We start from the raw sequence: 20,806 nt of genomic DNA on the forward strand, positions 1-20,806 counted from the left end.
TGTGTCACATGTGAAGTCTCTGTAAACCACATTCTCTATTGTTTTTATTACATGTGATTAGTTGTTTCCTATATGACACATTAAACAGTTTTTCAGCCTTGTTTGTATTCAAATACTGAGTGATGATTAGTCCAACGGCTTGTGACTGGGATCTAAAAAACAGGAGAACAGTCAATTAGTCTTTTTTATTTTGCTTCACAAGGTGCTTAGAAAGGTTTTTGTTTCCTACCATTACTTTTGTTTTTTACAGCAAACAATGAATCCAGTCACTCTGACCCCGCCTCCACCTCCTTATGTCACTGGTTTGATCCATGTGCAGCGCTGCTAGTATGTGCTGAGCATTAAGATGGTAGGATGTGTGTTAAAACTGGAGTTTTAAGTTTAAAAAAGAAAGACAGACAGGTGGAAATTAAACTCATAGTGAGGTCCACATAAAAGAAACTGCTTGACTTTGCTAGTATTAGATAGTTCACTTCACTTCTAATAGAAAACAATGTCTTTGTGTTATTTCAGCAAACATGTAATTGGTGCAGACAGACCCTTTGTATGTGTACTCTATGTATACTGAATCACTGATCTGCTGTCAGGTCAAACAGATCAAACCTCTTGCTCAGGCTTAGCTGTCCCACTCCCATCTCCCCACTCCTGACACTGAACCAGCACCACTGACACCTGAATTAAAAAAAACTATTTTAGAGCTCTGTCTTTGAGCTCCACTAGGTCTCAAGGCAGAGACACATTTTAGTTGACTATACTTTGTTTGAAAACTGATATACAAACTATTGTTATATTTGCCAATACTTAATATTATTTAAAAAAATCTAATAAAATGTAAACGGTCGCACATATTTCATCATTCTTACACAAAATCAATAATTTTCTCTTAGCAGAATATTGATCCACGTCTGCAGCCTTATATTTTTAGGGGTGGCATGGATTGCAGTGTCAAAGTTCTGGGGGCCCAAATTCATATTGTTTTCACAGGGCCCCAGATCCCTGGTGGCACCCCTGCTCACACTGTAACAGCTGGGAAAGGCTCCATCACCCCTGTGACACTGAAATGGATAATGGATCATTTAAAACAACCCTGATCAGTGTGTGTTCAAATATCAGTCCTGTACTGGCACCTTCAGTATGATAGCTGAGATAACACATAACATGTGAACACTCCCCCCTTTTTGAACACCATAAAGACAGATATGGTTTCAGATCAGTTATTTTAAGACAGGCTCAAAGTTCAGCATTCGACACAGTGCATACCTGATCTAACCAGATTCAACAATGAGTGTTAACCTGATAAATTAATATTTTTCCAGCATTATACTTTGATTAACAAGAACTTTGAATCTTAAGAGCCTATTTTTTCATAACTCTGAGCTTATATGAGGGATCTGCAGTTCATAAGCCAAAGTAAGTTCAGGCCGCAGGTTAATAATCTTTAGACTTCACCTTGTAATCTCACACAACTTTCCACAGGTAAGTCTCTTTCAAATTGTTTATTTAGTGTGTTTACATTCTACATGCTTTTCTGATGTCTAGATATAAAGTCTGACTATAGTATAATTTATTTCACTGTCATAAATAAATCTTTGTAAATGTAATTAAATATTTTATAAATTAATCGCAGAGATTTTAGATATTTGACTGGAGAGCAGAAAATAAAGTTTTTATAGTTAAAGTATACTGTAGAGGTCTGAGCAGAGTTATTCTATTGAATAACTCAGCACAGTATCTATGAAAAGTCATACAGGGGTCATTTCAAGAACAGAGATAGCACTGATCAAAGGTTATTCTCTAGGCTGCAATTTGGGACTAATGTAAAGTAATGGGTTTGCTGTACTCAATAACTTTATGTCTGGTGCTTTAACTCTGGAGTTACTGGAGCAATAACATGTTAAGTGAAAGTCATGTTGATGACCTCATGAAGATACTTAATATACTGAAATAACATCTAAAATATGTGTTTAGTCTTGAATAAGTTGATTTTAGATATGAAATGAACAAATTATTATTATATTAATGAACTTTTGTGGCCACACTTGTATCATTGATGTATTTTCAGAGGAGGATGCTTCCACAGATAGATGCCCTCTCCCTTACTCGAGTCAACGTCTTCAGTATTTTGGTTTTTCATCTTCTAATACACTTAAATAAAGGTAAGTTTGATGTTACATGTGTAATATTTTTTATTATTATTGATGAAAATGTTCCCACTTTTTTGTGCAGTAAAACTGTATAAAAACCATACAGTTATTACAAAATGGTGCAAATTTGTTACATTTGGTTCAAATAGTAATTTGTGCTTTGGTGCTGTTATTTGTTTCCTGCCTGCATTTTTTAAATTTAATTCTTTAGTGAAACATTAGTTTTTGACATTTTTATGGTAACCAAGATTAAAAAATAAATAAAAAATAAAGACAGATAATGCTATATGCTGAGTGTCATCTTTAAGTTTGATATATGCATTCACTCCTGCTGCAGAAATTAATAAACTAATTTTCTTTCTTTCTCTCTCTCTCTTTCTTTCTTTTGTCTCCTGTCTACAGCGGAGTCTCAGGTGGTTGGTCCACATCAACCAGTAGTTGCATTAGTTGATGATGATGTTATTTTACCATGTCACGTGGAGCCTGCAGAGGATGTGACAGCTGAGATATTGGAGTGGACAAGATCTGACTTGAACCCAAGATTTGTCCATGTGTGGCGATCCGGTCAGGATCTGGTGAATACAAGAAATCCTTCATACAGGGGAAGAACATCACTGTTCATCAATGAACTGAAGCGTGGAAACATTTCACTGAAACTCTCCAGAGTAAAACTCTCTGATGGAGGAACATATGAATGCAGCATTCCTTTAATGGAGAAAAATTATTTTGTTAAGCTTGTGGTTGGTAAGTAGATACACATCATATGTTCATGGTGTAGTGGATTTAGTTACAGTGAAAATTCATTTTTGTGTAGGATGAGGAAAGATTTTATCCCAGAAATGTTTATTTATTAACTTCACAAAGAGAAAAAAAACAAATGCATCAGAATTTTGCAATAATAATAATTGTGTAATTGCGAATTACTGTTTTTTTCAACTATTAATATCTTCTTTAAATGCTTTTTGCTCAGCATCAGATGCTTCCACCTCACCTGTCATCAGTTTATCAGGGATTGACAAAAACAGAGGAGGAGTGGTGTTACAGTGTGAGTCTGCAGGCTGGTATCCAGAGCCTGAGCTGCTGTGGTTGGACGGTGAGGGAAACCTCCTCTCTGCTGGACCTACAGAGACCCTCAGAGGTCCTGATGACCTCTATACTGTCAGCAGCAGAGTGACTGTGGAGAAGAGACACAGCAACAACATCACCTGCAGAGTCCAACAGAGGAACACCAACCAGAGCAGAGAGACACTCATACATGTTCCAGGTAAATGTAGTTTGTAAAATGTATGTTGTTGATTTTGGTTTGAATGAACCAGAATCTTTTAAAATAACATGTAATTCTGTTTTTATTGTTTCAGATGAATTCTTTGAGCTCACATCCAGTTCCGCTGCTCCCATCATCATTGGTGTTGTTGTTAGTTTGGCTCTAAGCATCATCTTGATTTTAATTGTCGTTTTTTTTATCTGGAGACGAAACAATACAAGTAAGACACAAATTAATTTACTTAATTTATTTGTTTTGTTTTGTTGTCAAAATTATTATCTAAAGTTTTGCCTACAGGGGTTAAAGCAACACAAATGCAAAGTTAAAGTTTTTTTATAAACCTCTTTGTGTTGCATTAAAAAGAAAACATACAGCATATTTAATTAATTCATATTAAAATGAGATGATAAATGATGTGTTACCATTCTAAAGCCCAGGAGGACATCATGTTGACTTTCTTGTCTAAACTTTAACAGATGTCTGGAAACCTCAATGCTTACGAACAAAACAAGAAACAACAAAAACTGAACCGGACCAAGAGCAGGAGACACTCATGACACAGGACATCGAGTCAGTGAATGATATGAAAGAAACAGACAAGACAACAAAACATGTAGAAAAAAAAGTATGACAAATTTCCTGTATTTGGAGAAAATAATGTTTATAAATAAAATATAAACATTTTTAAAGAGAAGAAAGAGACACTTTTACTAACAGTAAAATGGAAATAAAACAGATAAAAATCATCAGAGGAATAATGTGACGGGAAATATATAGTCATCATCTTCTCCTGTATGAATAGATGGTATTTTTCTACTATCCTAATATTCAAATATGTTTCATTTTGCAGTACATTATGTAACAACCCAAATGTTTCTGTTCATATCTTCTCTCAGTCTGGAGGCTCATCAGCTCTCACCAAACATCAGCAACTGAAACAAAACATGAAAAAGAAGGAATCCAATAAAACAGAGGTTAGCAAAAGTGTTTTTTAAAAAACCTTTAGATATGTTTCTTGTTTGTGTAAAACATTTTTATGCTTTTTATAATTCTGAGGGAGCTGTTTTCTCTGTTTACAGGTCATTTATGAGGTTAAGATTATGAAATAGAAAGAACAGAAAAAGATAAGAGTACTTCTTGTTGTTTGAGAAATTAAATCAAAATGATTGTGTTTTAATTTAATTTCTGAAAACTGGACTGAAACTTTGATAAAGGTTACAAAAACAGAGAGACCACATTATCAATTATTTTATTTTATATCCTATCTTAACTGTACATAAACACATGCATGTTTCTTTTACCATAAAGATATTTATAGAAATAGAAATCTTCAGCATGCTCTCATATTCAGTGACATTACTGGAGTTCAAGGTCAGTCAGAGGTCAGATTTCCTGTTTGAGCTCTTTAAGGAAGAGACATTTGAAAGTAAACAGAAAATGTGTGAACAGTTTTGGAGACGTGTTCAGACTGTTATGTTTGACAGTCCTGATAGTTTTGTTCAGGCTGAGCCTTTGTGTTCATCTGTTTGTCTGTTATGTGGAGAAAAACCAACATGCAGCTGACGAGAAGCTAAAGGAGGAGCATCATCACCCGGAGAAGAAATATGCAGAGATCAGCAACATGAAAAAAGAAGTAAACACACATAGACTGTTGTTTTGAACACTTCAGGACAAACACATATTCACTTACTGGGACCTCGCTCTGTCCCTTAATAAGTATAATGTCCCCAAAATCCTATTTAGGGTGTCAGATAATGTGCATTGACTATTTAGATATGTCAAAGGAGTTTACTGTTTACCAAACAGTTGTTGCTATATTTACTGTGATAGTTAGGATCCAATGCACAGCTTACTTACATGTCAGGAACTGGCATCCCCCCATGAAGCAGTATTGCTGCCATGCAGAGTGTGCACAAGTAATTGTTAGTCAAATAGCTGTGAAATTACTATATTACTTACTTATTATTTTACTTACTTACTTATTCTTATTATTTATATTATCTTACTATATTTACACTAGTTACTTTTAATCAGATCAGGACTAGAGAAAAGTTTGAAACTCAGCAATACACACTTTTCCTGTGTCTGTGATGTTTGAAGAGTCATGTAAATCCACATAATTTGTGAAACAATTAGAAAAGTGACCACCACAATGACCACCTTAGCTTAAAAAACACACTGAACTTTTCAGGCAAAACCGCCTGACTGTTTTATCAGGTGTTGTCTGTGTTCTATAGAGTCTCTCTCCTCATGTCACTAAGTTGCAGCTTGGCATGCTCTTGTTCAGTGGTTCCCAAACCTTTTTTGCTGGGCCCCCCTTGTTTTACAAGAAAAATGTTCGCGCCCCCCCCTCGCGCGCACGCGCACGCACGAACGCACGAACACATCCTCCAACCACACACACCCATATTTTGCTCCATTGCGGTTTATTTCACACCTCAAACATTTAGTAAACAATTAAGCAAATACAAGTAATCTGCAATAAATTACAGGTAGTAAGAAAATAAACTACTAAGTCTTTTACGCTACGTCCACACCTACACGGGGATTTTTGAAAACGCAGCTGTTTCATCCACACGTAAACGGCGTTTCGAATCACTCTGCAAAATGGGTTCAAAAACATAAATAACTGTGGGATCCTGTTTGTCCGTGATTTGAACAGCCCAGCGCTGCTCCCAACAAAGGGAAAACCAATTCTGCAGGGAGACCTACCTCAGCACTTGTGCAGGTGAAACCAAAGGGAAGACCTGCTTCACCATATTTTCTAGTCTTTGGCTTAGAATGAAGTTGGTTTGGAAACATATTCAGTGATGCTTCATCTCCTGCTTTGCGATTGTGTGGGCGCCGTGCTAGCAGTGTCCAAGCGTTGTTGTTGTTTTTTTTTCCCCTTTTCATGCCGCGCCCCCCCTGCAATGGCTCTGCGCCCCCCCTAGGGGGCGGGCCCCACACTTTGGGAACGTCTGCTCTTGTTGGAGCAGGGTGCTTTTTCACCCCTCACTCTCTCGTTCCAACGCAGCTGTAGGTTGAAAGGACAGAGCACGTCGTACACCCTTATCATCTTCCTCAGTGTCTAACGCAGACATCTGTCTTAACCTTTGTTGTTATTGTTGTGGTTCTGGAATCTTCTCTTGATGACCAGCAGGACCCCAAACGGCATGACTCTCGACCTTAACTGCTGTCTGGGCTGTCAGCTTTGCGTGCACTGCTCCCTGCTTCCTGCTGAGTCTCTGAAGATTCCGAATCAGCACCCAGTCTCAGTCTGAAGGTTCCACCCATAGGATGATTTCCTCCAGCAATACTCTGACTACTGCACCTGTATCTCCTTTACTAGAAGGAAACACTTCTATCCATTTTGGAAGCATATCAACCATCATGAATCAGCATTTTACTTTCTGTTCAGTGAACTTCACTTGTGGGTTATCAAAAGCTAATCTATTCCACTTGTAGTTTTAATACATGTAAAAAAAAATCATGGAAAAATCACCAAATAGTCTTATAGTAAGCCTGGAATCTCTCCTTTTGACACACGGTCCTTCCCATGTGGCAATTTACCATAATTAGGAGAATGAGGAAAACCAAAAGGTTAGGTACATTATTTCTAAAGCAATATCAGGGCTTCTCCTCTGGCGTAGCTTCACTCCAGGCCTGTAAACCTGTGTTAGGAAGTGAAATTAGCATGGTGTTCATGTTAGGTCTGATTAACCCCTGGTTTCGCCACCGCATCTGCTCTGTAATTGCCCACAAAACAGACTCTTTAGTTAATATAAACTTCACATCTATAAACAACTGTAGATCAGAGGAGTAATAAGGCATCCAGCACTGTAGCCACAAGTTTGTCAATGGATTTAACTGATCCAGTAAAAAAAGTTATTATTCCCTTAATATGCCCAAATCATGGATATAACCAGCGGTCATGGTCACGTGGCTTTCCGTTGCCCTGGAGGTCCACCCATTTGTAGTTAGAGCAACAGAAGATGCCTGGGACTGTTCAGCCATAACTTTAAACTTCTCCTGCTCATACATGCCTGGAACGATCTTGTCACACTGAAGTGGACGCGCAACAAGATATCATAGCGTGGCTCAAGCACGTTTATCATAGTTTAAACCCCTTGTTTTGCACAACGGAATACGGCCTCCCGTCTGCAGCTAAACACCCCAACAGCTTTTGTAATAGCTTTAGCCCGGTCGGACTGGGCAGCTTAAATACCGCAAACTCCTCTGCTCCTCCACTTGGACTACTAGCACTGGCCATAACTACTGCTTGACAGACTGACCACGCGCACCATACACATACTTTTTTTTTCTTTTTCAAATTTTCGGATCACGTTCGTACCAAACCGTGGAGTGGGATTGGTTCGGATTACGGATCAACCGTGATCCATTGCACCACTACTGACAGAAGACAGACGCCAATTATCAGCGCAGGAGAAGACATCACGAACGCTTCCTGGCCATCCAGTGTAGATGTTAGTGAAACTGTTCGGAAGACAACATTGGAGAAACGTGAACATTTTATTTGTACTGTATAATCTGCAGATTCTTACAGAAATCTGCAACTATCCTTGAAGCACCGCTTCTCTCCAAAATAGCACGAAGATGGCCCCAACTGACCGAGTGCTCAGTTACCTCAGGCAGCAGAAACCCAAGAAAGAGGAGGGAGACAAGGAACCATCATGGAGGGACAGGCCCCAGCACGGTATGTACCACCGGCAGATAGAGGAGGTGGCTGATATCCAGAAATCCTACCAGTGGCTGGACAAAGCTGGACTGAAAGACAGCACGGAGGCACTAATCATGGCAGCACAAGAACAAGCTTTGAGTACAAGATCCATAGAGGCTGGGGTCTATCACACCAGGCAAGACCCCAGGTCCAGGCTGCGTAAAGATGTCCCAGAGACAATCCAGCACATAACAGCAGGGTGCAAGATGCTTGCAGGCAAGGCATACATGGAACGCCATAACCAAGTGGCCGGCATAGTGTACAGGAACATCTGTGCCGAGTATAACCTGGAAGTCCCGAGGTCAAAATGGGAGGCGCCCCCAAGGGTGGTGGAGAATGACCGAGCTAAGATCTTGTGGGACTTCCAGATACAGGTGGACAAAATGGTGGTGGCTAACCAACCGGACATAGTGGTGGTAGACAAACAGAAGAAGACGGCCGTAGTGATCGATGTAGCGGTTCCGAATGACAGCAATATCAGGAAGAAGGAACACGAGAAGCTGGAGAAATACCAAGGGCTCAGAGAAGAGCTCGAGAGGATGTGGAGGGTGAAGGTAACGGTGGTCCCCGTGGTAATCGGACCACTTGGTGCGGTGACTCCCAAGCTAGGCGAGTGGCTCCAGCAGATCCCGGGAATAACATCGGAGATCTCTGTCCAGAAGAGCGCAGTCCTGGGAACAGCTAAGATACTGCGCAGGACCCTCAAGCTCTGGTAGAGGACCCGAGCTTGAAAGATAAACCACCCGCAGGGGCGTGCTGGGTGTTTTTTTTATATATATATATATATCCATCCATCCATCCATCCATCTTCATCCGCTTTATCCGAGGCTGGGTCGCGGGGGCAGCAGCCTAAGCAAAGAGGCCCAGACCTTCCTCACTCTAGCCACCTCCTCCAGCTTATTTGGGGGAACACCAAGGCGTTCCCAGGCCAGCTGAGAGATATAATCTCTCCAGCGTGTCCTGGGTCTGCCCCGGGGCCTCCTCCCGGTGGGACATGCCTGGAACACCTCACCCAGGAGGCGCCCAGGGGGCATCCTTGTCAGATGCCCGAACCACCTCAGCTGGCTCCTTTCGATGTGGAGCAGCAGCGGCTCTACTCTGAGCCCCTCCCGGATGGCCTAACTTCTCACCCTATCTCTAAGGGACAGGCCAGCCACCCTTCGGAGGAAGCTCATTTCTGCTGCTTGTATCCGCGATCTCGTTCTTTCGGTCACTACCCACAGCTCGTGGCCGTAGGTGAGGGTAGGGACGTAGATCGACCGGTAAATTGAGAGCTTCGCTTTTACACTCAGCTCCCTCTTCACCACGACGGACCGGTGCAGCATCTGCATTACTGCAGCTGCAGCCCCAATCCGTCTGTAGATCTCCGGCTCCCTTCTCCCATCACTCGCGAACAAGACCCCAAGATACTTGAACTCCTCCACTTGGGGCAGGAACTCATCCCCGACCCGGAGTGGGCACTCCACCCTTTTCCGGCTGAGAACCATGGCCTCAGATTTGGAGGTGCTGATCCTCATTCCCGCTGCTTCACACTCGGCTGCGAACCGCTCCAGTGCGAGCTGGAGGCCCTCACCCGATGAAGCCAAAAGAACCACATCATCCGCAAAAATCAGAGATGAGATTCTGAGGCCACCAAAGCGAAAGCCCTCCGCCACTTGGCTGCGCCTAGAAATCCTGTCCATAAAAATTATGAACAGAACCGGTGACAAAGGGCAGCCCTGGTGGAGCCCATCACCCACCGGGAACGAGTCCGACTTATTGCCGCCAATGCGAACCGAGCTCTTGCAACGGTTGTATAGGGATCGAATGGCCCGTAGCAATACTCCCACAACACCTCCCACATGACACCCCGAGGGACACGGTCGAATGCCTTCTCCAAGTCCACAAAACACATGTAGACTGGTTGGGCAAACTCCCATGCACCCTCAAGTATCCTCGAGAGGATAAAGAGCTGGTCCAGTGTTCCGCGACCAGGACGAAAACTGCATTGTTCCTCCTGTATCCGAGGTTCGACTAGCGGACGAACTCTCCTTCCAGCACCCTGGCATAGGCTTTCCCAGGGAGGCTGAGGAGTGTGATCCCCCTGTAGTTGGAACACATCCTCCGGTCCCCCTTCTTAAAGATGGGGACCACCACCCCGGTCTGCCAGTCCACGGGTACTGCCCCTGATCTCCACGCAACATTGCAGAGGCGTGTCAACCAGGACAGCCCTAAAACGTCCAGAGCCTTCAGGAACTCGGGGCGGACCTCATCAACACCAGGGGCTCCGCCACCAAGGAGTTGTTTAACTGCCTCAGTGACCTCGCCCCCGGAAATTGGCGGATCGTTCCCCTCATCCCCAGACTCTGCTTCCTCCTCGGAAGACGTGTCAGTGGGATTAAGGAGGTCCTCGAAGTATTCCTTCCACCGCCTGACAATTTTCTCCGTCGACGTCAGCAGCGCTCCGCCAGCACTATACACAGTGCAGGTAGAGCACCGCTTTCCCCTCCTGAGACGCCTGACGGTTTGCCAGAATCTCTTCGAGGCAGTCCGAAAGTCTTTTTCCATGGCCTCTCCGAACTCCTCCCACACCCGAGTTTTTGCTTCAGCCACTGCCCGAGCCGCATTCCGCTTGGCCTGTCGATACCTGTCGGCTGCCTCCGGAGTCCCACAGGCTAACCAAGCCCGATAGGACTCCTTCTTCAGCCTGGTGGCTCCCTTCACCTCTGGTGTCCACCATTTGGTTCGGGGATTACCACCACGGCAGGCACCAACCACCATGCGGCCGCAGCTCAATGCAGCAGCTTCGGCAATGGAGACGCTGAACATGGTCCATTCGGACTCAATGTCCCCAGTCTCCCTCGGAATGCTGTTGAAGCTCTGCCGGAGGTGTGCATTGAAGATCTCGCGGACTGGGGCCTCTGCTAGTCGTTCCCAGCACACCCTCACTACGCGTTTAGGTGCACCAGGTCTGTCCAGCGTCCTCCCCCGCCACCTGATCCAACTCACCACCAGGTGGTGATCAGTTGACAGCTCAGCCCCTGTCTTTACCCGAGTGTCCAGAACATATGGTCGCAGGTCTGGTGATACGATTACAAAATTGATCATCGACCTACGGCCTAGAGCGTCCTGGTGCCACGTGCACTTATGGACACTCTTATGTTCGAACAAGGTGTTCGTTATGGCCAAACTGTGATTAGCACAGAAGTCCAATAACAAAGCACCGCTCGGGTTCAGATCAGGGAGGCCGTTCCTCCCAATCACGCCCCTCCAGGTCTCGCTGTCGTTACCCACGTGAGCATTGAAGTCTCCCAGCAGGACAACACAGAGGAGCACCTTCCAGCCCGAGCCTAAGGCGCAGGGAATAAACCCTCTCATCCACCGGGAAAAACCCCAACGTACCGGCAGCAAGCCGAGGGGATATTAGAATACCCACCCCAGCCCGCCGCCTCTCACCAGGGGCAACTCCAGACTGAGACAGAGTCCAGCCCCTCTCCAGGAGACTGGTTCCAGAGCCCAAGCCATGCGTAGAGGTGAGCCTGACTATATCTAGCCGGTACCTCTCAACCTCACGCACTAACTCAGGCTCCTTCCCCACCAGAGAAGTGACATTCCATGTCCCTATTGCCAGTCTTGGCAGCCGGGGGTCGGTCCGCCAGGGCCTCCGCTCCTGGCCGCCACCCGGCACACAATGCACCCGACCCCTATGGCGCCTCCTGCGGGTGGTGGGCCTGCGGGAGGATGGGCCCATGTCTCCTCTTCGGGCTGTGCCCGGCCGGGCCCCATGGACTAAGGCCCGGCCACCAGACGCTCGCCCTCGGGCACCCTCCCTGGGCCTGGGACCCTATCCCGGGCAGGGTAAGCTGTTCCCTCGATGTTCTTTTCATAAGGGTCTTCTGAATCGCTCTTTGTCTGGTCCCTCACCCAGGAACAATTTGCCATGGGAGACCCTACCAGGGGCCAAAGCCCCCAGACAACATAGCCCCTGGGATCCCTGGGGCACACAAACCCCTCCACCACGATAAGGTTGCGATTCACGGAGGAGATATATATATATATATATAGGAACTGTAAACATAGGTTGGACACAGCTCACCGGTGCAGATTCTCCAATATTATTTAGGATGATCTTGGTGTGTCGCTGAGGACTTGCCCCACAACTCCCCCTTTTTGAAGTGTTGCTGGGACCAAGGATTGACTTTTTACCGAGGGGTGATCAGTCGTCTTTGGGGTTGTTCCTCAGCACGCACACACGGAGCGTCCCGTTCGTGACGCCAAGCTTGTCATAGAATTTTGTAAATAAAGTCTGCAACACGGAAAGAGCTGTGATCAAGCAATTTATTACTGCGCAGGAGAGCCAACACACACATCAAACATCACAGTTCACAGTCATGCCAGCTCTGCCCTTGGGATGTCTCAGCTCCGCTTTTATACCCCTCCACACACAACTCTCTGTATCTTTTAGTTACAACGGGTTTCTGTCCCACAGGCTTTGGCTGGGCAGAGAGCAACTCCCACTATTGTTTCCCAGGAAGCTCCTGATGCTGGCCCTGAGTTTCATCCTTCTGAGCAAAACAGTTAGCAGATAACATAGTGAAACATCATTACGCCTAGCTAAGCAGTTTTCCTTATGAGGTCATACTGACAGCTTCACCTAAGCATACAACGGTTATACCAAATCCTACAGTGAGATTCTAAACACATAACTCTGAATGTCAGGATAAACTAGAATTTTCCATAACACATTTGACATCAGTTTGTACTGTCTGTGATCAGGAGAAAAAACAGGAAGCTGACACAAAGTTGAAGAAGGATGGAAAACAGAATTTCCAGCAGGAGATGAAACAACCATCTGTCAAAGAACATGCAAAACAGGTAAATACAGACAGACAAACACGTTTTCAACACTTCACTGATTTACAGTCGTTCATGGAACCCTAAAAACTGGATCATGAACATCTTACTGAGAAGGAATTTGAAACTTTAGTTACTTCTGTGATTCATATTCAGACCAACAATAAATATTTGTGATTCTTAGCATTACCTAACTTCACTGAATTCTTTTGTTATAAACAGTTTCCTAGCTATAGTTTCTTAAGATTTAGCAACTCTTAGCAAAGACATTTTCTAAGAAGCTCAAATTATTTTACATCACTGATCTTTCACCCACTAATCTGTATTCAGTGACGTTAAAGCAGAGACTTTTTCAACAAAGTAATTCAGAAAGTTCTCACAAACTACAGACAAGGCCTCCACAGGACAGAGTTAGAGGGTTTATCACAGAATTCAAAATAAAAAGAAGTTAAAGCCAAAAAGCTGAAAATGTCAGCGACCTTTCAAACTCTTATTTCCATGTTTTAGAATCTAAAAGTATGAAGTCAAAAATCAAGTTTGATTTTTTAAATCTTAGCTGTTTACCTCTTAATGAACAACATATATATATATATATATATATATATATATATATATATTTTTTTTTTTTTTTTTTTTTTTTTTTAAATTAAAGAACAAAGTTATGAAAAGTAACAGAAATACTTTGATCTTTTTGAACAAACTGTTTTGGTCAGACTAGTTTCCAGCAGGAGATGGGAGCTGAGAAATATCAGGTACTTCATGGCAACTTTATCCATCTGTAGTTATTGGAATATCTCACTTCTGTGTGTGTGATATAGATGAAAGAAACAATAATAATTATAATTGTTATTAATTATAATTATAATATTATTATTATAACATCATATTTAGACAGAAGTTATGAAGTGTCTGCAGAGGCTGAGCTTCTTTACTGTGTGTGATGAGATGCTGCATATATTGATCACACTGTGATGCTCAGTGCTCTCTGTTATGCTCCTGTGTGTTGGTGGAGCAGCCTGATGGAGACTAACAGCAAACAGCTGGAAAAGCTGCTAAAAAGTGAGCTGTTATGTTTAACAGTCCAGATAGTTTTGTTCAGGCTGAACCTTTGTGTTCATCTGTTTGTCTGTTAGTTGGAGAAAAAACAGGAAGCTGAAAAGAAGATGAAGGAGGCCAATGAAAAAGAGAAGAAACATGCAGAGATCAGCAACATGAAGAAAGAAGTAAAGACACACAGACTCTTGTTTTGAACACATCAGACCAAACACACATTCATTTACTGGGAACTCGCTCTGTCCTCAACCATAAACAAACAAACATGCAGCACATTTACATTTATTATTGATTTTATTGGCTTTTTAATGCCAAGAAAGGAAACAAGCACCCAAACTGAGTGTGTAAAAACAGATTTCTATTACAAACACAGACAAAGACTCACATCCACACAATAAGAGACAGCGGAGAAGGAAATTCAAGGTTTCCTGCAAAAACCTCTGAAATCATTCAGCAATCACAGAACAGAAGTTAAAGGCAAACAAGCCGAACATTTCAGAGACTTTCAGGACTTTGATTTCCACGTCTCACAGTTCAAACTGAAAAAAATATGAAGACACAAGTATTAATTCTTTGTAAATCTCACCCGTTTTAATAAACACGACGTCATAATATATATATATATATATATATATATATATATATATATATATATATATATTAAAGCACAAAGTTTTGAAAGAAAACAAACCCTGCTAATTTAAAAAAAAAACTGTTTTGGTCAGACTAGTTACCTCTGACATCAGTTTGTACTGTCTGTGATCAGGAGAAAAAACAGGAAGCTGAGACAAAGTTGAAGAAGGATAGAAAACTGAATTTCCAGCAGGAGATGAAACAACCATCTGTCAAAGAACATGCAAAACAGGTAAATACAGACAGACAAACACATGTTTTCAACACTTCACTGATTTACAGTCGTTCATGGAACCCTAAAAACTGGATCATGAACATCTCACTGAGAAAGAATTTGAAACTTTAGTTACTTCTGTGATTCATATTAAGACCAACAATAAAATTTTGTGTTCCTCAGCATTGCCTCACTTCACTGAATTATTTTGTTATAAACATAGTTTTTGGCTATTTATTTAATGTGTATTAAATATTTTATCAACTTTTAGCAAACACTGTTTCTAAAAAGCTCAAACTATTTTACATCACTGATCTGTATTTGTTGTGTCACTCTCAGCAACAGTCAAACAAATCTAACACACTACAGAAAGGTGACATCACTTTGGACGAGGTCGACAGACATGGCAACTATATCTGTCTGAAAAACACTTCCAGTGAGGTACTGCTGCTTGCATGCTGACGAACAATGAGTACTACATAAACACAAACAACATGTTTTCTGTATTTAGAAACAAGGTCCTTTTCAGTTGCAGATACAACACCCCCCCCCCTTTTTTTTTTTTTTTCGTTCTCTTTTACAGGATATATTGATGGCACGTTGGAAGTTAAAACTACAGAGCGGTGACCGAACCACAACACACACATTTAAAGAAAACTTTACACTGAAACCTAAACAGGAACTCACTGTGAGTCTCTGTGTTACTAGATTTTTCTTTTAGTCTCTCTTATTATTACTTTTCACTTGGACATCTGTGACCTTTTTATTGGTTACATTTACAGGTACGACGAGTAGGTCTCAAGAACCCATATCCTGACAATGCTGATGTGATGTGGGCGGGCATGATGATATGGAACCCTGAAGACAACCTAAAGATCACCCTCATCAGCAGCACTGGAGAGCGCCACAGGCTAAAGTGATACTTACTAAAAACACAATTACATCATGTAAAGTCACCAGAACTCTTTTTATGAATAAAAGGAAAAAAGAACAATATTACATTTTATACATTTCATATAATTTTAAGTCAGTGTAACATTGTTTGTTTTTATTAAATTAACAATATGTAAATAATGAAGCTGATCTTCAATATCAGTATCAATAGATCCTCATTATTCTTTAAGGTGAAACACAAAAACACTTTTACTGCAAGGATGTGGATGAAGATGAGGCTTCACTGTGTCTTTTTAAGCAGAAGATACAAAACGTCACAAAGATAAACTCACAAGATCTTGAGAGAAAAAAGCAGCAATATGTCAGTGACCACTCCCTGCTTACATTAATTATGTTGTTTTTGGTTTTACAACATTTACTATAGATTTTTTTACTTTGGTATTGTATATCAGGAGGTGTTTTGTAAGTCAGTGCTAAAAGTGAACCATGTTATTGATGTTTTAACTCACTAACAGTTTAATTAACTAACATAGTTAATGTCATCAAGACAAAAGCACTGAATCAAACGACAGTGATGATGCGAGTGATGTTTTATTTACAGTGAACAAACCAAGGTGAGGGCAGAACTAAACATAAACCTAAACTGGAAAATCTAACAGACAAATCTAAAAACATAAGGACAGTAGGGAAAACAGATGACACGAAGAAGGCTGGACAGAGAGACGCAGCGTAACACTGATTAACACGGAGTAATGCAGACGACGCGACAAGGAGCACAGCCTGACACCCACTATATATACACACACAAGGTAATCAGGAAATGGCACACAGGAGGAGACACAGCTGGAACTAATGGGCATAACAAGACACAGACCTACAAAGTAAAACACAAAACTCGGGAACATGAACAGAGCACAGAAGGAAGACACAGGTAGGGACTCACCTGAACTCACAAGAATACCAAACCCAAAGAATTAATGCAAAATATAAGCGGACACCAAAATGAAACACAAAACGCTGGGTCAATGACCCAGGACCATGACATGTTCCACCGATAAGACAGTGTCACGTTTGTTTTCTTTAGATCAGATAAATCCAGATTCTCGATGACTGATAATTTTTCAATAAACTAATGAAAACATTTTTTTCAATAACTTCACTAAACAAATTTACTATGTGACTGTTAATCAGATTCATTTATATGTGAATGTGTTATTTGTTATGTAGCTCTGACTTTCCTGAAGAGTAAAAGTCAGAACATAAGAAGCAGCAACAAAGCTTCTTCTACAGCAGCGTAAATGTGACACGCCATAATGTGTGGTCACATTATATGATTTAATTTTGTATATTGTACAAGTCTTTAAGTCTACAAATCAATTTAGGGGTGGGAGAAAATGTTCTTGTTTCTGCAGCTCAGAGTCGCACGCTGACCCTCCAGCACAGGAAAGACAGGACTCTCCAGGATCACAACTGATTAAAAAGAATGTTTTCGTTTCCATTCATGCTCTCAAATATTTAAAGCAAAGCCATTTAATTTTCAGTGACAGTAATGTTGACAGTGTTGCTTCTCCCGCCACTTTTAGTAGTTTCACACCAGTATTTTCCACTGTCTGCTGGATAGGCTCTGTGAATGGTACAATATACTGTTGATCTCTGCTTAATCACATGCTGATAGAAATCCCTCAGTATTCCTGATCCCTCTAAACAGACTCGTACTGAAAATTCAAAGAACAGGTTTATGCAGTGTGCCGAAACATTTATTGTAGGTTAAAATTTAGATATAGTCCAAGCTTAATTCATATGGAGAAAAATAGGGATAAAAGATTATGAAAAAAATGATTGCTACATACTGCTGTGCTGGACACATGCACTCAGCAGAATGAAAACAAAGCATGGCTGCAGAGATAAAAGCAACAAAAGCGCTATATAAATCCAATCCATTATTATTATACACTTTTCTGGTTTGGAAATTTCATTGGAATGAATCCTAAAATTGTGAAACATAACTTACTCCAGTGTGATGACTTTTATGTAAAGAATGTTATGCATGTGTGATCCATAATGTCCACAAAATACCCACAGAACAACAAGCTCCACAGTACACTTTTTAGCTTCAGAGGGGAACCTGTGAAAACAGAAAACGGATTTTCAAGCGTTCATAATACAAGTAGTATTAAATACACCGCTTAAAAGTGGTTCAGCCTACAATGCAGGGAACTGATGCATCAAAAATCACAGGACAACCTTCACCTTAAAATAAAGAAATAACCTTTTCTTTCATCACTTTAATTGGCCAAATGCCATTTTGATGTGTTGATACTTGGTCTAGATATGAAGCAGTGTATATCTACCCAGAATTTATTAGGACACATGGAAGGTATCACCTAATATCCTGTCAGCCTGAAAAATAGTGGATTACTTAAAAAGGAAAAAAAAATCTTGGGGAGTTAGGGGTGTTTGTCCCATGATCGTTCCTCACGTTTTCACCAAATCAAAAATTTACCTAAACAAATGAAATGTTCAGTTATATGGCTGTATGTTGTGTACTTGAGTACAGTAGCAAGTAAACATTTATTTTTATTGTCACTACTTCAGTATGCTACAGAATCAAATCAGCAACACATTTCAATTTATCTAGTAGAAAAAAGTGTGAACAGCACAAACATCTTTCTTTTTAAAGCGAACATTAAAGAAATTCAATTTCATTAAATGTTATTTACACAGCGCCAAATCATAATAGTCACTTCAGAAAACAGAAAACTGCGAAAACTCAACGATCTGCTATGAGCAAGCACTTTGGTGACAGTGGGAAGGAAAAGCTATCTTTTAACACTCCTTTGGTTTGCTCTGATACCATATTTTTCATTGTTTCAAGCTCCTGTATTTAGTCATCACCTGTAGCTGTTCTAACAGCCATTTTTACTGGACGTTTTCCTGCAATCTGTATCTCAAACTAGCTCACATGGGTGTAACACTGATTACACAGGACAGGCTATATGATGGAGTACTTCATCAGACCTTCTATTGATCAAACAGCCCTTACAGACCCAAAGGGCTGGCTCGTTGCAACAGGTCTGATTTACTTTTGACAGTAATGGGCAATAACACACATAAGCTCACAGTGCTGCTGATATTGAATTAGGTAGAAAGGTTAATTGCAACATACCATAGTACTATTTGCACTTGATTAATGTGTTAACCTTTCTTCAGTTTAGGGTAAATAACATTTCTGAATGTTCTGCTTTGTAGCTTATATTTTAACATTAACATCATGAGGCCAATCAAATCCATCCGTCCATTTTCTGAACTACTTTTCATCTTCATGATATCACGTTAATATATAACGCAATAATGTAAATGTGGTGGCAGGGTGTGGTTTGTGGCTGAGCTCCAGGGGACAGGTGGTGCAGTATGTTCAGAGGTCAGTACGGTGCAGTCAGTGCCTGGCAACCTGACAACACTTTAAAGTTCAGTTCTTTAACCCTTTAAAACCGGGCACGCTCTGTTTTGCATAACTATTTTTAAATCCCGGTAGCTCTGCAACCACGTAAGCTAGCGCAATATTTTTTTTGCATATGAAACCAGAGGAGTTGTACTTACATCTTATGCCATCAGCTTTTCCTAGGTCACGGTTTCCTTCCACATATAGCTTTGCAAAAACTGCATAAAAAGCGCTTGCAGCAACAAAAACATAATATTCCAGAAACAGGCTTTGCCAATCCGATCAGCTGTTCATAACACTTCCTACTTGGAATAGACATCAGCGCGAACTTTCGCATGTCCGCCATTACCTGCCCGAAACCGGAATGGACGTCATTTTCGCGGAAATGTCGTTTTTTTACCATCAAGGCCTCATGGGCCATGACGGGCCTATAGGCCCATCAAGGCCTAGGCCAGTATAGATGCTGGTGTTTTTAAAAGTTATCTTTGACTTTATGACTTTCTGTGTCGTTAGGACTCATATTGCACTGCTGGAAATAGTTTATATTGATGCATATGCTGCTTTTTTTGCAAATGTGCACTATAATATTAATTTATAATTAATATTATATTAATATAATATTAATATTATAATTTGCACATAACATACCAAAAAATTTTCATTTTTGGTATGTTATGAATTGCTCTAACAAACTTGGGGGAGAGTGAACTTTCCTCAGCTGTGATTACTTGACCTTAACATGTAATATACTACGTTATCATCATTTATTATTAGTGAATCATTTATCATGTATTTACTTTGAATGTCAAATGATTACAGGGGAAATCACCTGGAATGGAAACTACTGAAAATAGAAGTAAAATACAAGTGCTGTATAATCTAACAAGTTCCTGCAACCTATTAAAAGACAAATAACATTTTGCCCAGCAGTGCTCATAATGATAGTTTGCACAAGGTCATTGCTTCACTTGAGGTTTGCACATGAATTTTTTTATGACACCAATCTGTTACCTGGCAACACTGTCAAAGTTCACTTCTTCACTTAAATATGACTCTGTTTTCAATGAGAAAACAACACGATTCTATGTGAATTCTGTGCTATTTGAGTGTTTTCATTAGGAAAATTGTGAGACATTACTTACAATAAAAACTAAATTCATAGTAGTGATAAACAGAGCAATTGAATATTGTGAGCCTGTTAATTATTTACAGATAGTCTGATCATTTTAAAGGATGGGCTACATGCAACACGTACGTCACCCCGTGACATTAATATTGGTTTGATATTATTTCATGCATTGTTTTTAAAGTGGGTCTCCATTCAGAGTTCTCATCTTTATTTTCTTCTTCTTTTCTTCTTGTACTTTGTGCAAAAGCCTCTTATTTTTAACAACAACTCAAGAGGTTAGTGAGTGCGGCTAAAACCTGGCCAGGAAATGCAGTTTGTCCTCTTTAAGAACACTGCCAGGCTTCGTAGATACCTATCAATGATTTACACAGTGTGATGAGATAATGGACGGCGGCATTCGGGTATGTATTTGTTTGTTTTAGTGTTATCTAAAATTTATTTTAGAACTTAACTTCACAGAAAACATCACTTTGAGACTGT

The 20,806-nt window shown here is 41.0% G+C and overlaps 1 protein-coding gene across 1 annotated transcript; it reads left to right on the forward strand.

The window, feature by feature from the left end:
* Nucleotides 1-2,068: 2,068 nt before the first annotated feature.
* Nucleotides 2,069-15,781, forward strand: LOC148103715 (uncharacterized). Its single transcript, XM_087838192.1, has 13 exons — nucleotides 2,069-2,156; nucleotides 2,547-2,888; nucleotides 3,115-3,408; nucleotides 3,503-3,628; nucleotides 3,885-3,982; nucleotides 4,305-4,394; nucleotides 4,952-5,041; nucleotides 12,884-12,982; nucleotides 14,101-14,184; nucleotides 14,781-14,879; nucleotides 15,201-15,302; nucleotides 15,445-15,549; nucleotides 15,644-15,781. Exons 1-13 carry the CDS (start codon nucleotides 2,069-2,071, stop codon nucleotides 15,779-15,781), a joined length of 1,755 nt encoding a protein of 584 aa, XP_087694318.1.
* Nucleotides 15,782-20,806: the final 5,025 nt, after the last annotated feature.

This window comes from Neolamprologus brichardi, chromosome 3 (genome assembly GCF_056152115.1).
Source record: "Neolamprologus brichardi isolate AB-2024 chromosome 3, ASM5615211v1, whole genome shotgun sequence".
Classification (NCBI taxonomy): domain Eukaryota; kingdom Metazoa; phylum Chordata; class Actinopteri; order Cichliformes; family Cichlidae; genus Neolamprologus; species Neolamprologus brichardi.

What these genes read in the sequence shown, in the direction of transcription:
- LOC148103715 (XM_087838192.1), top strand. Translation starts at nt 2,069, where the DNA reads ATGCTTCCACAGATAGATGCCCTCTCCCTTACTCGAGTCAACGTCTTC. An exon ending in TGACACAGGACATCGAGTCA is followed by an intron (nt 3,983 to 4,304) that starts GTGAATGATATG and finishes ATCTTCTCTCAG; the next exon opens with TCTGGAGGCTCATCAGCTCT. An exon ending in TCAGCAACATGAAAAAAGAA is followed by an intron (nt 5,042 to 12,883) that starts GTAAACACACAT and finishes GTCTGTGATCAG; the next exon opens with GAGAAAAAACAGGAAGCTGA.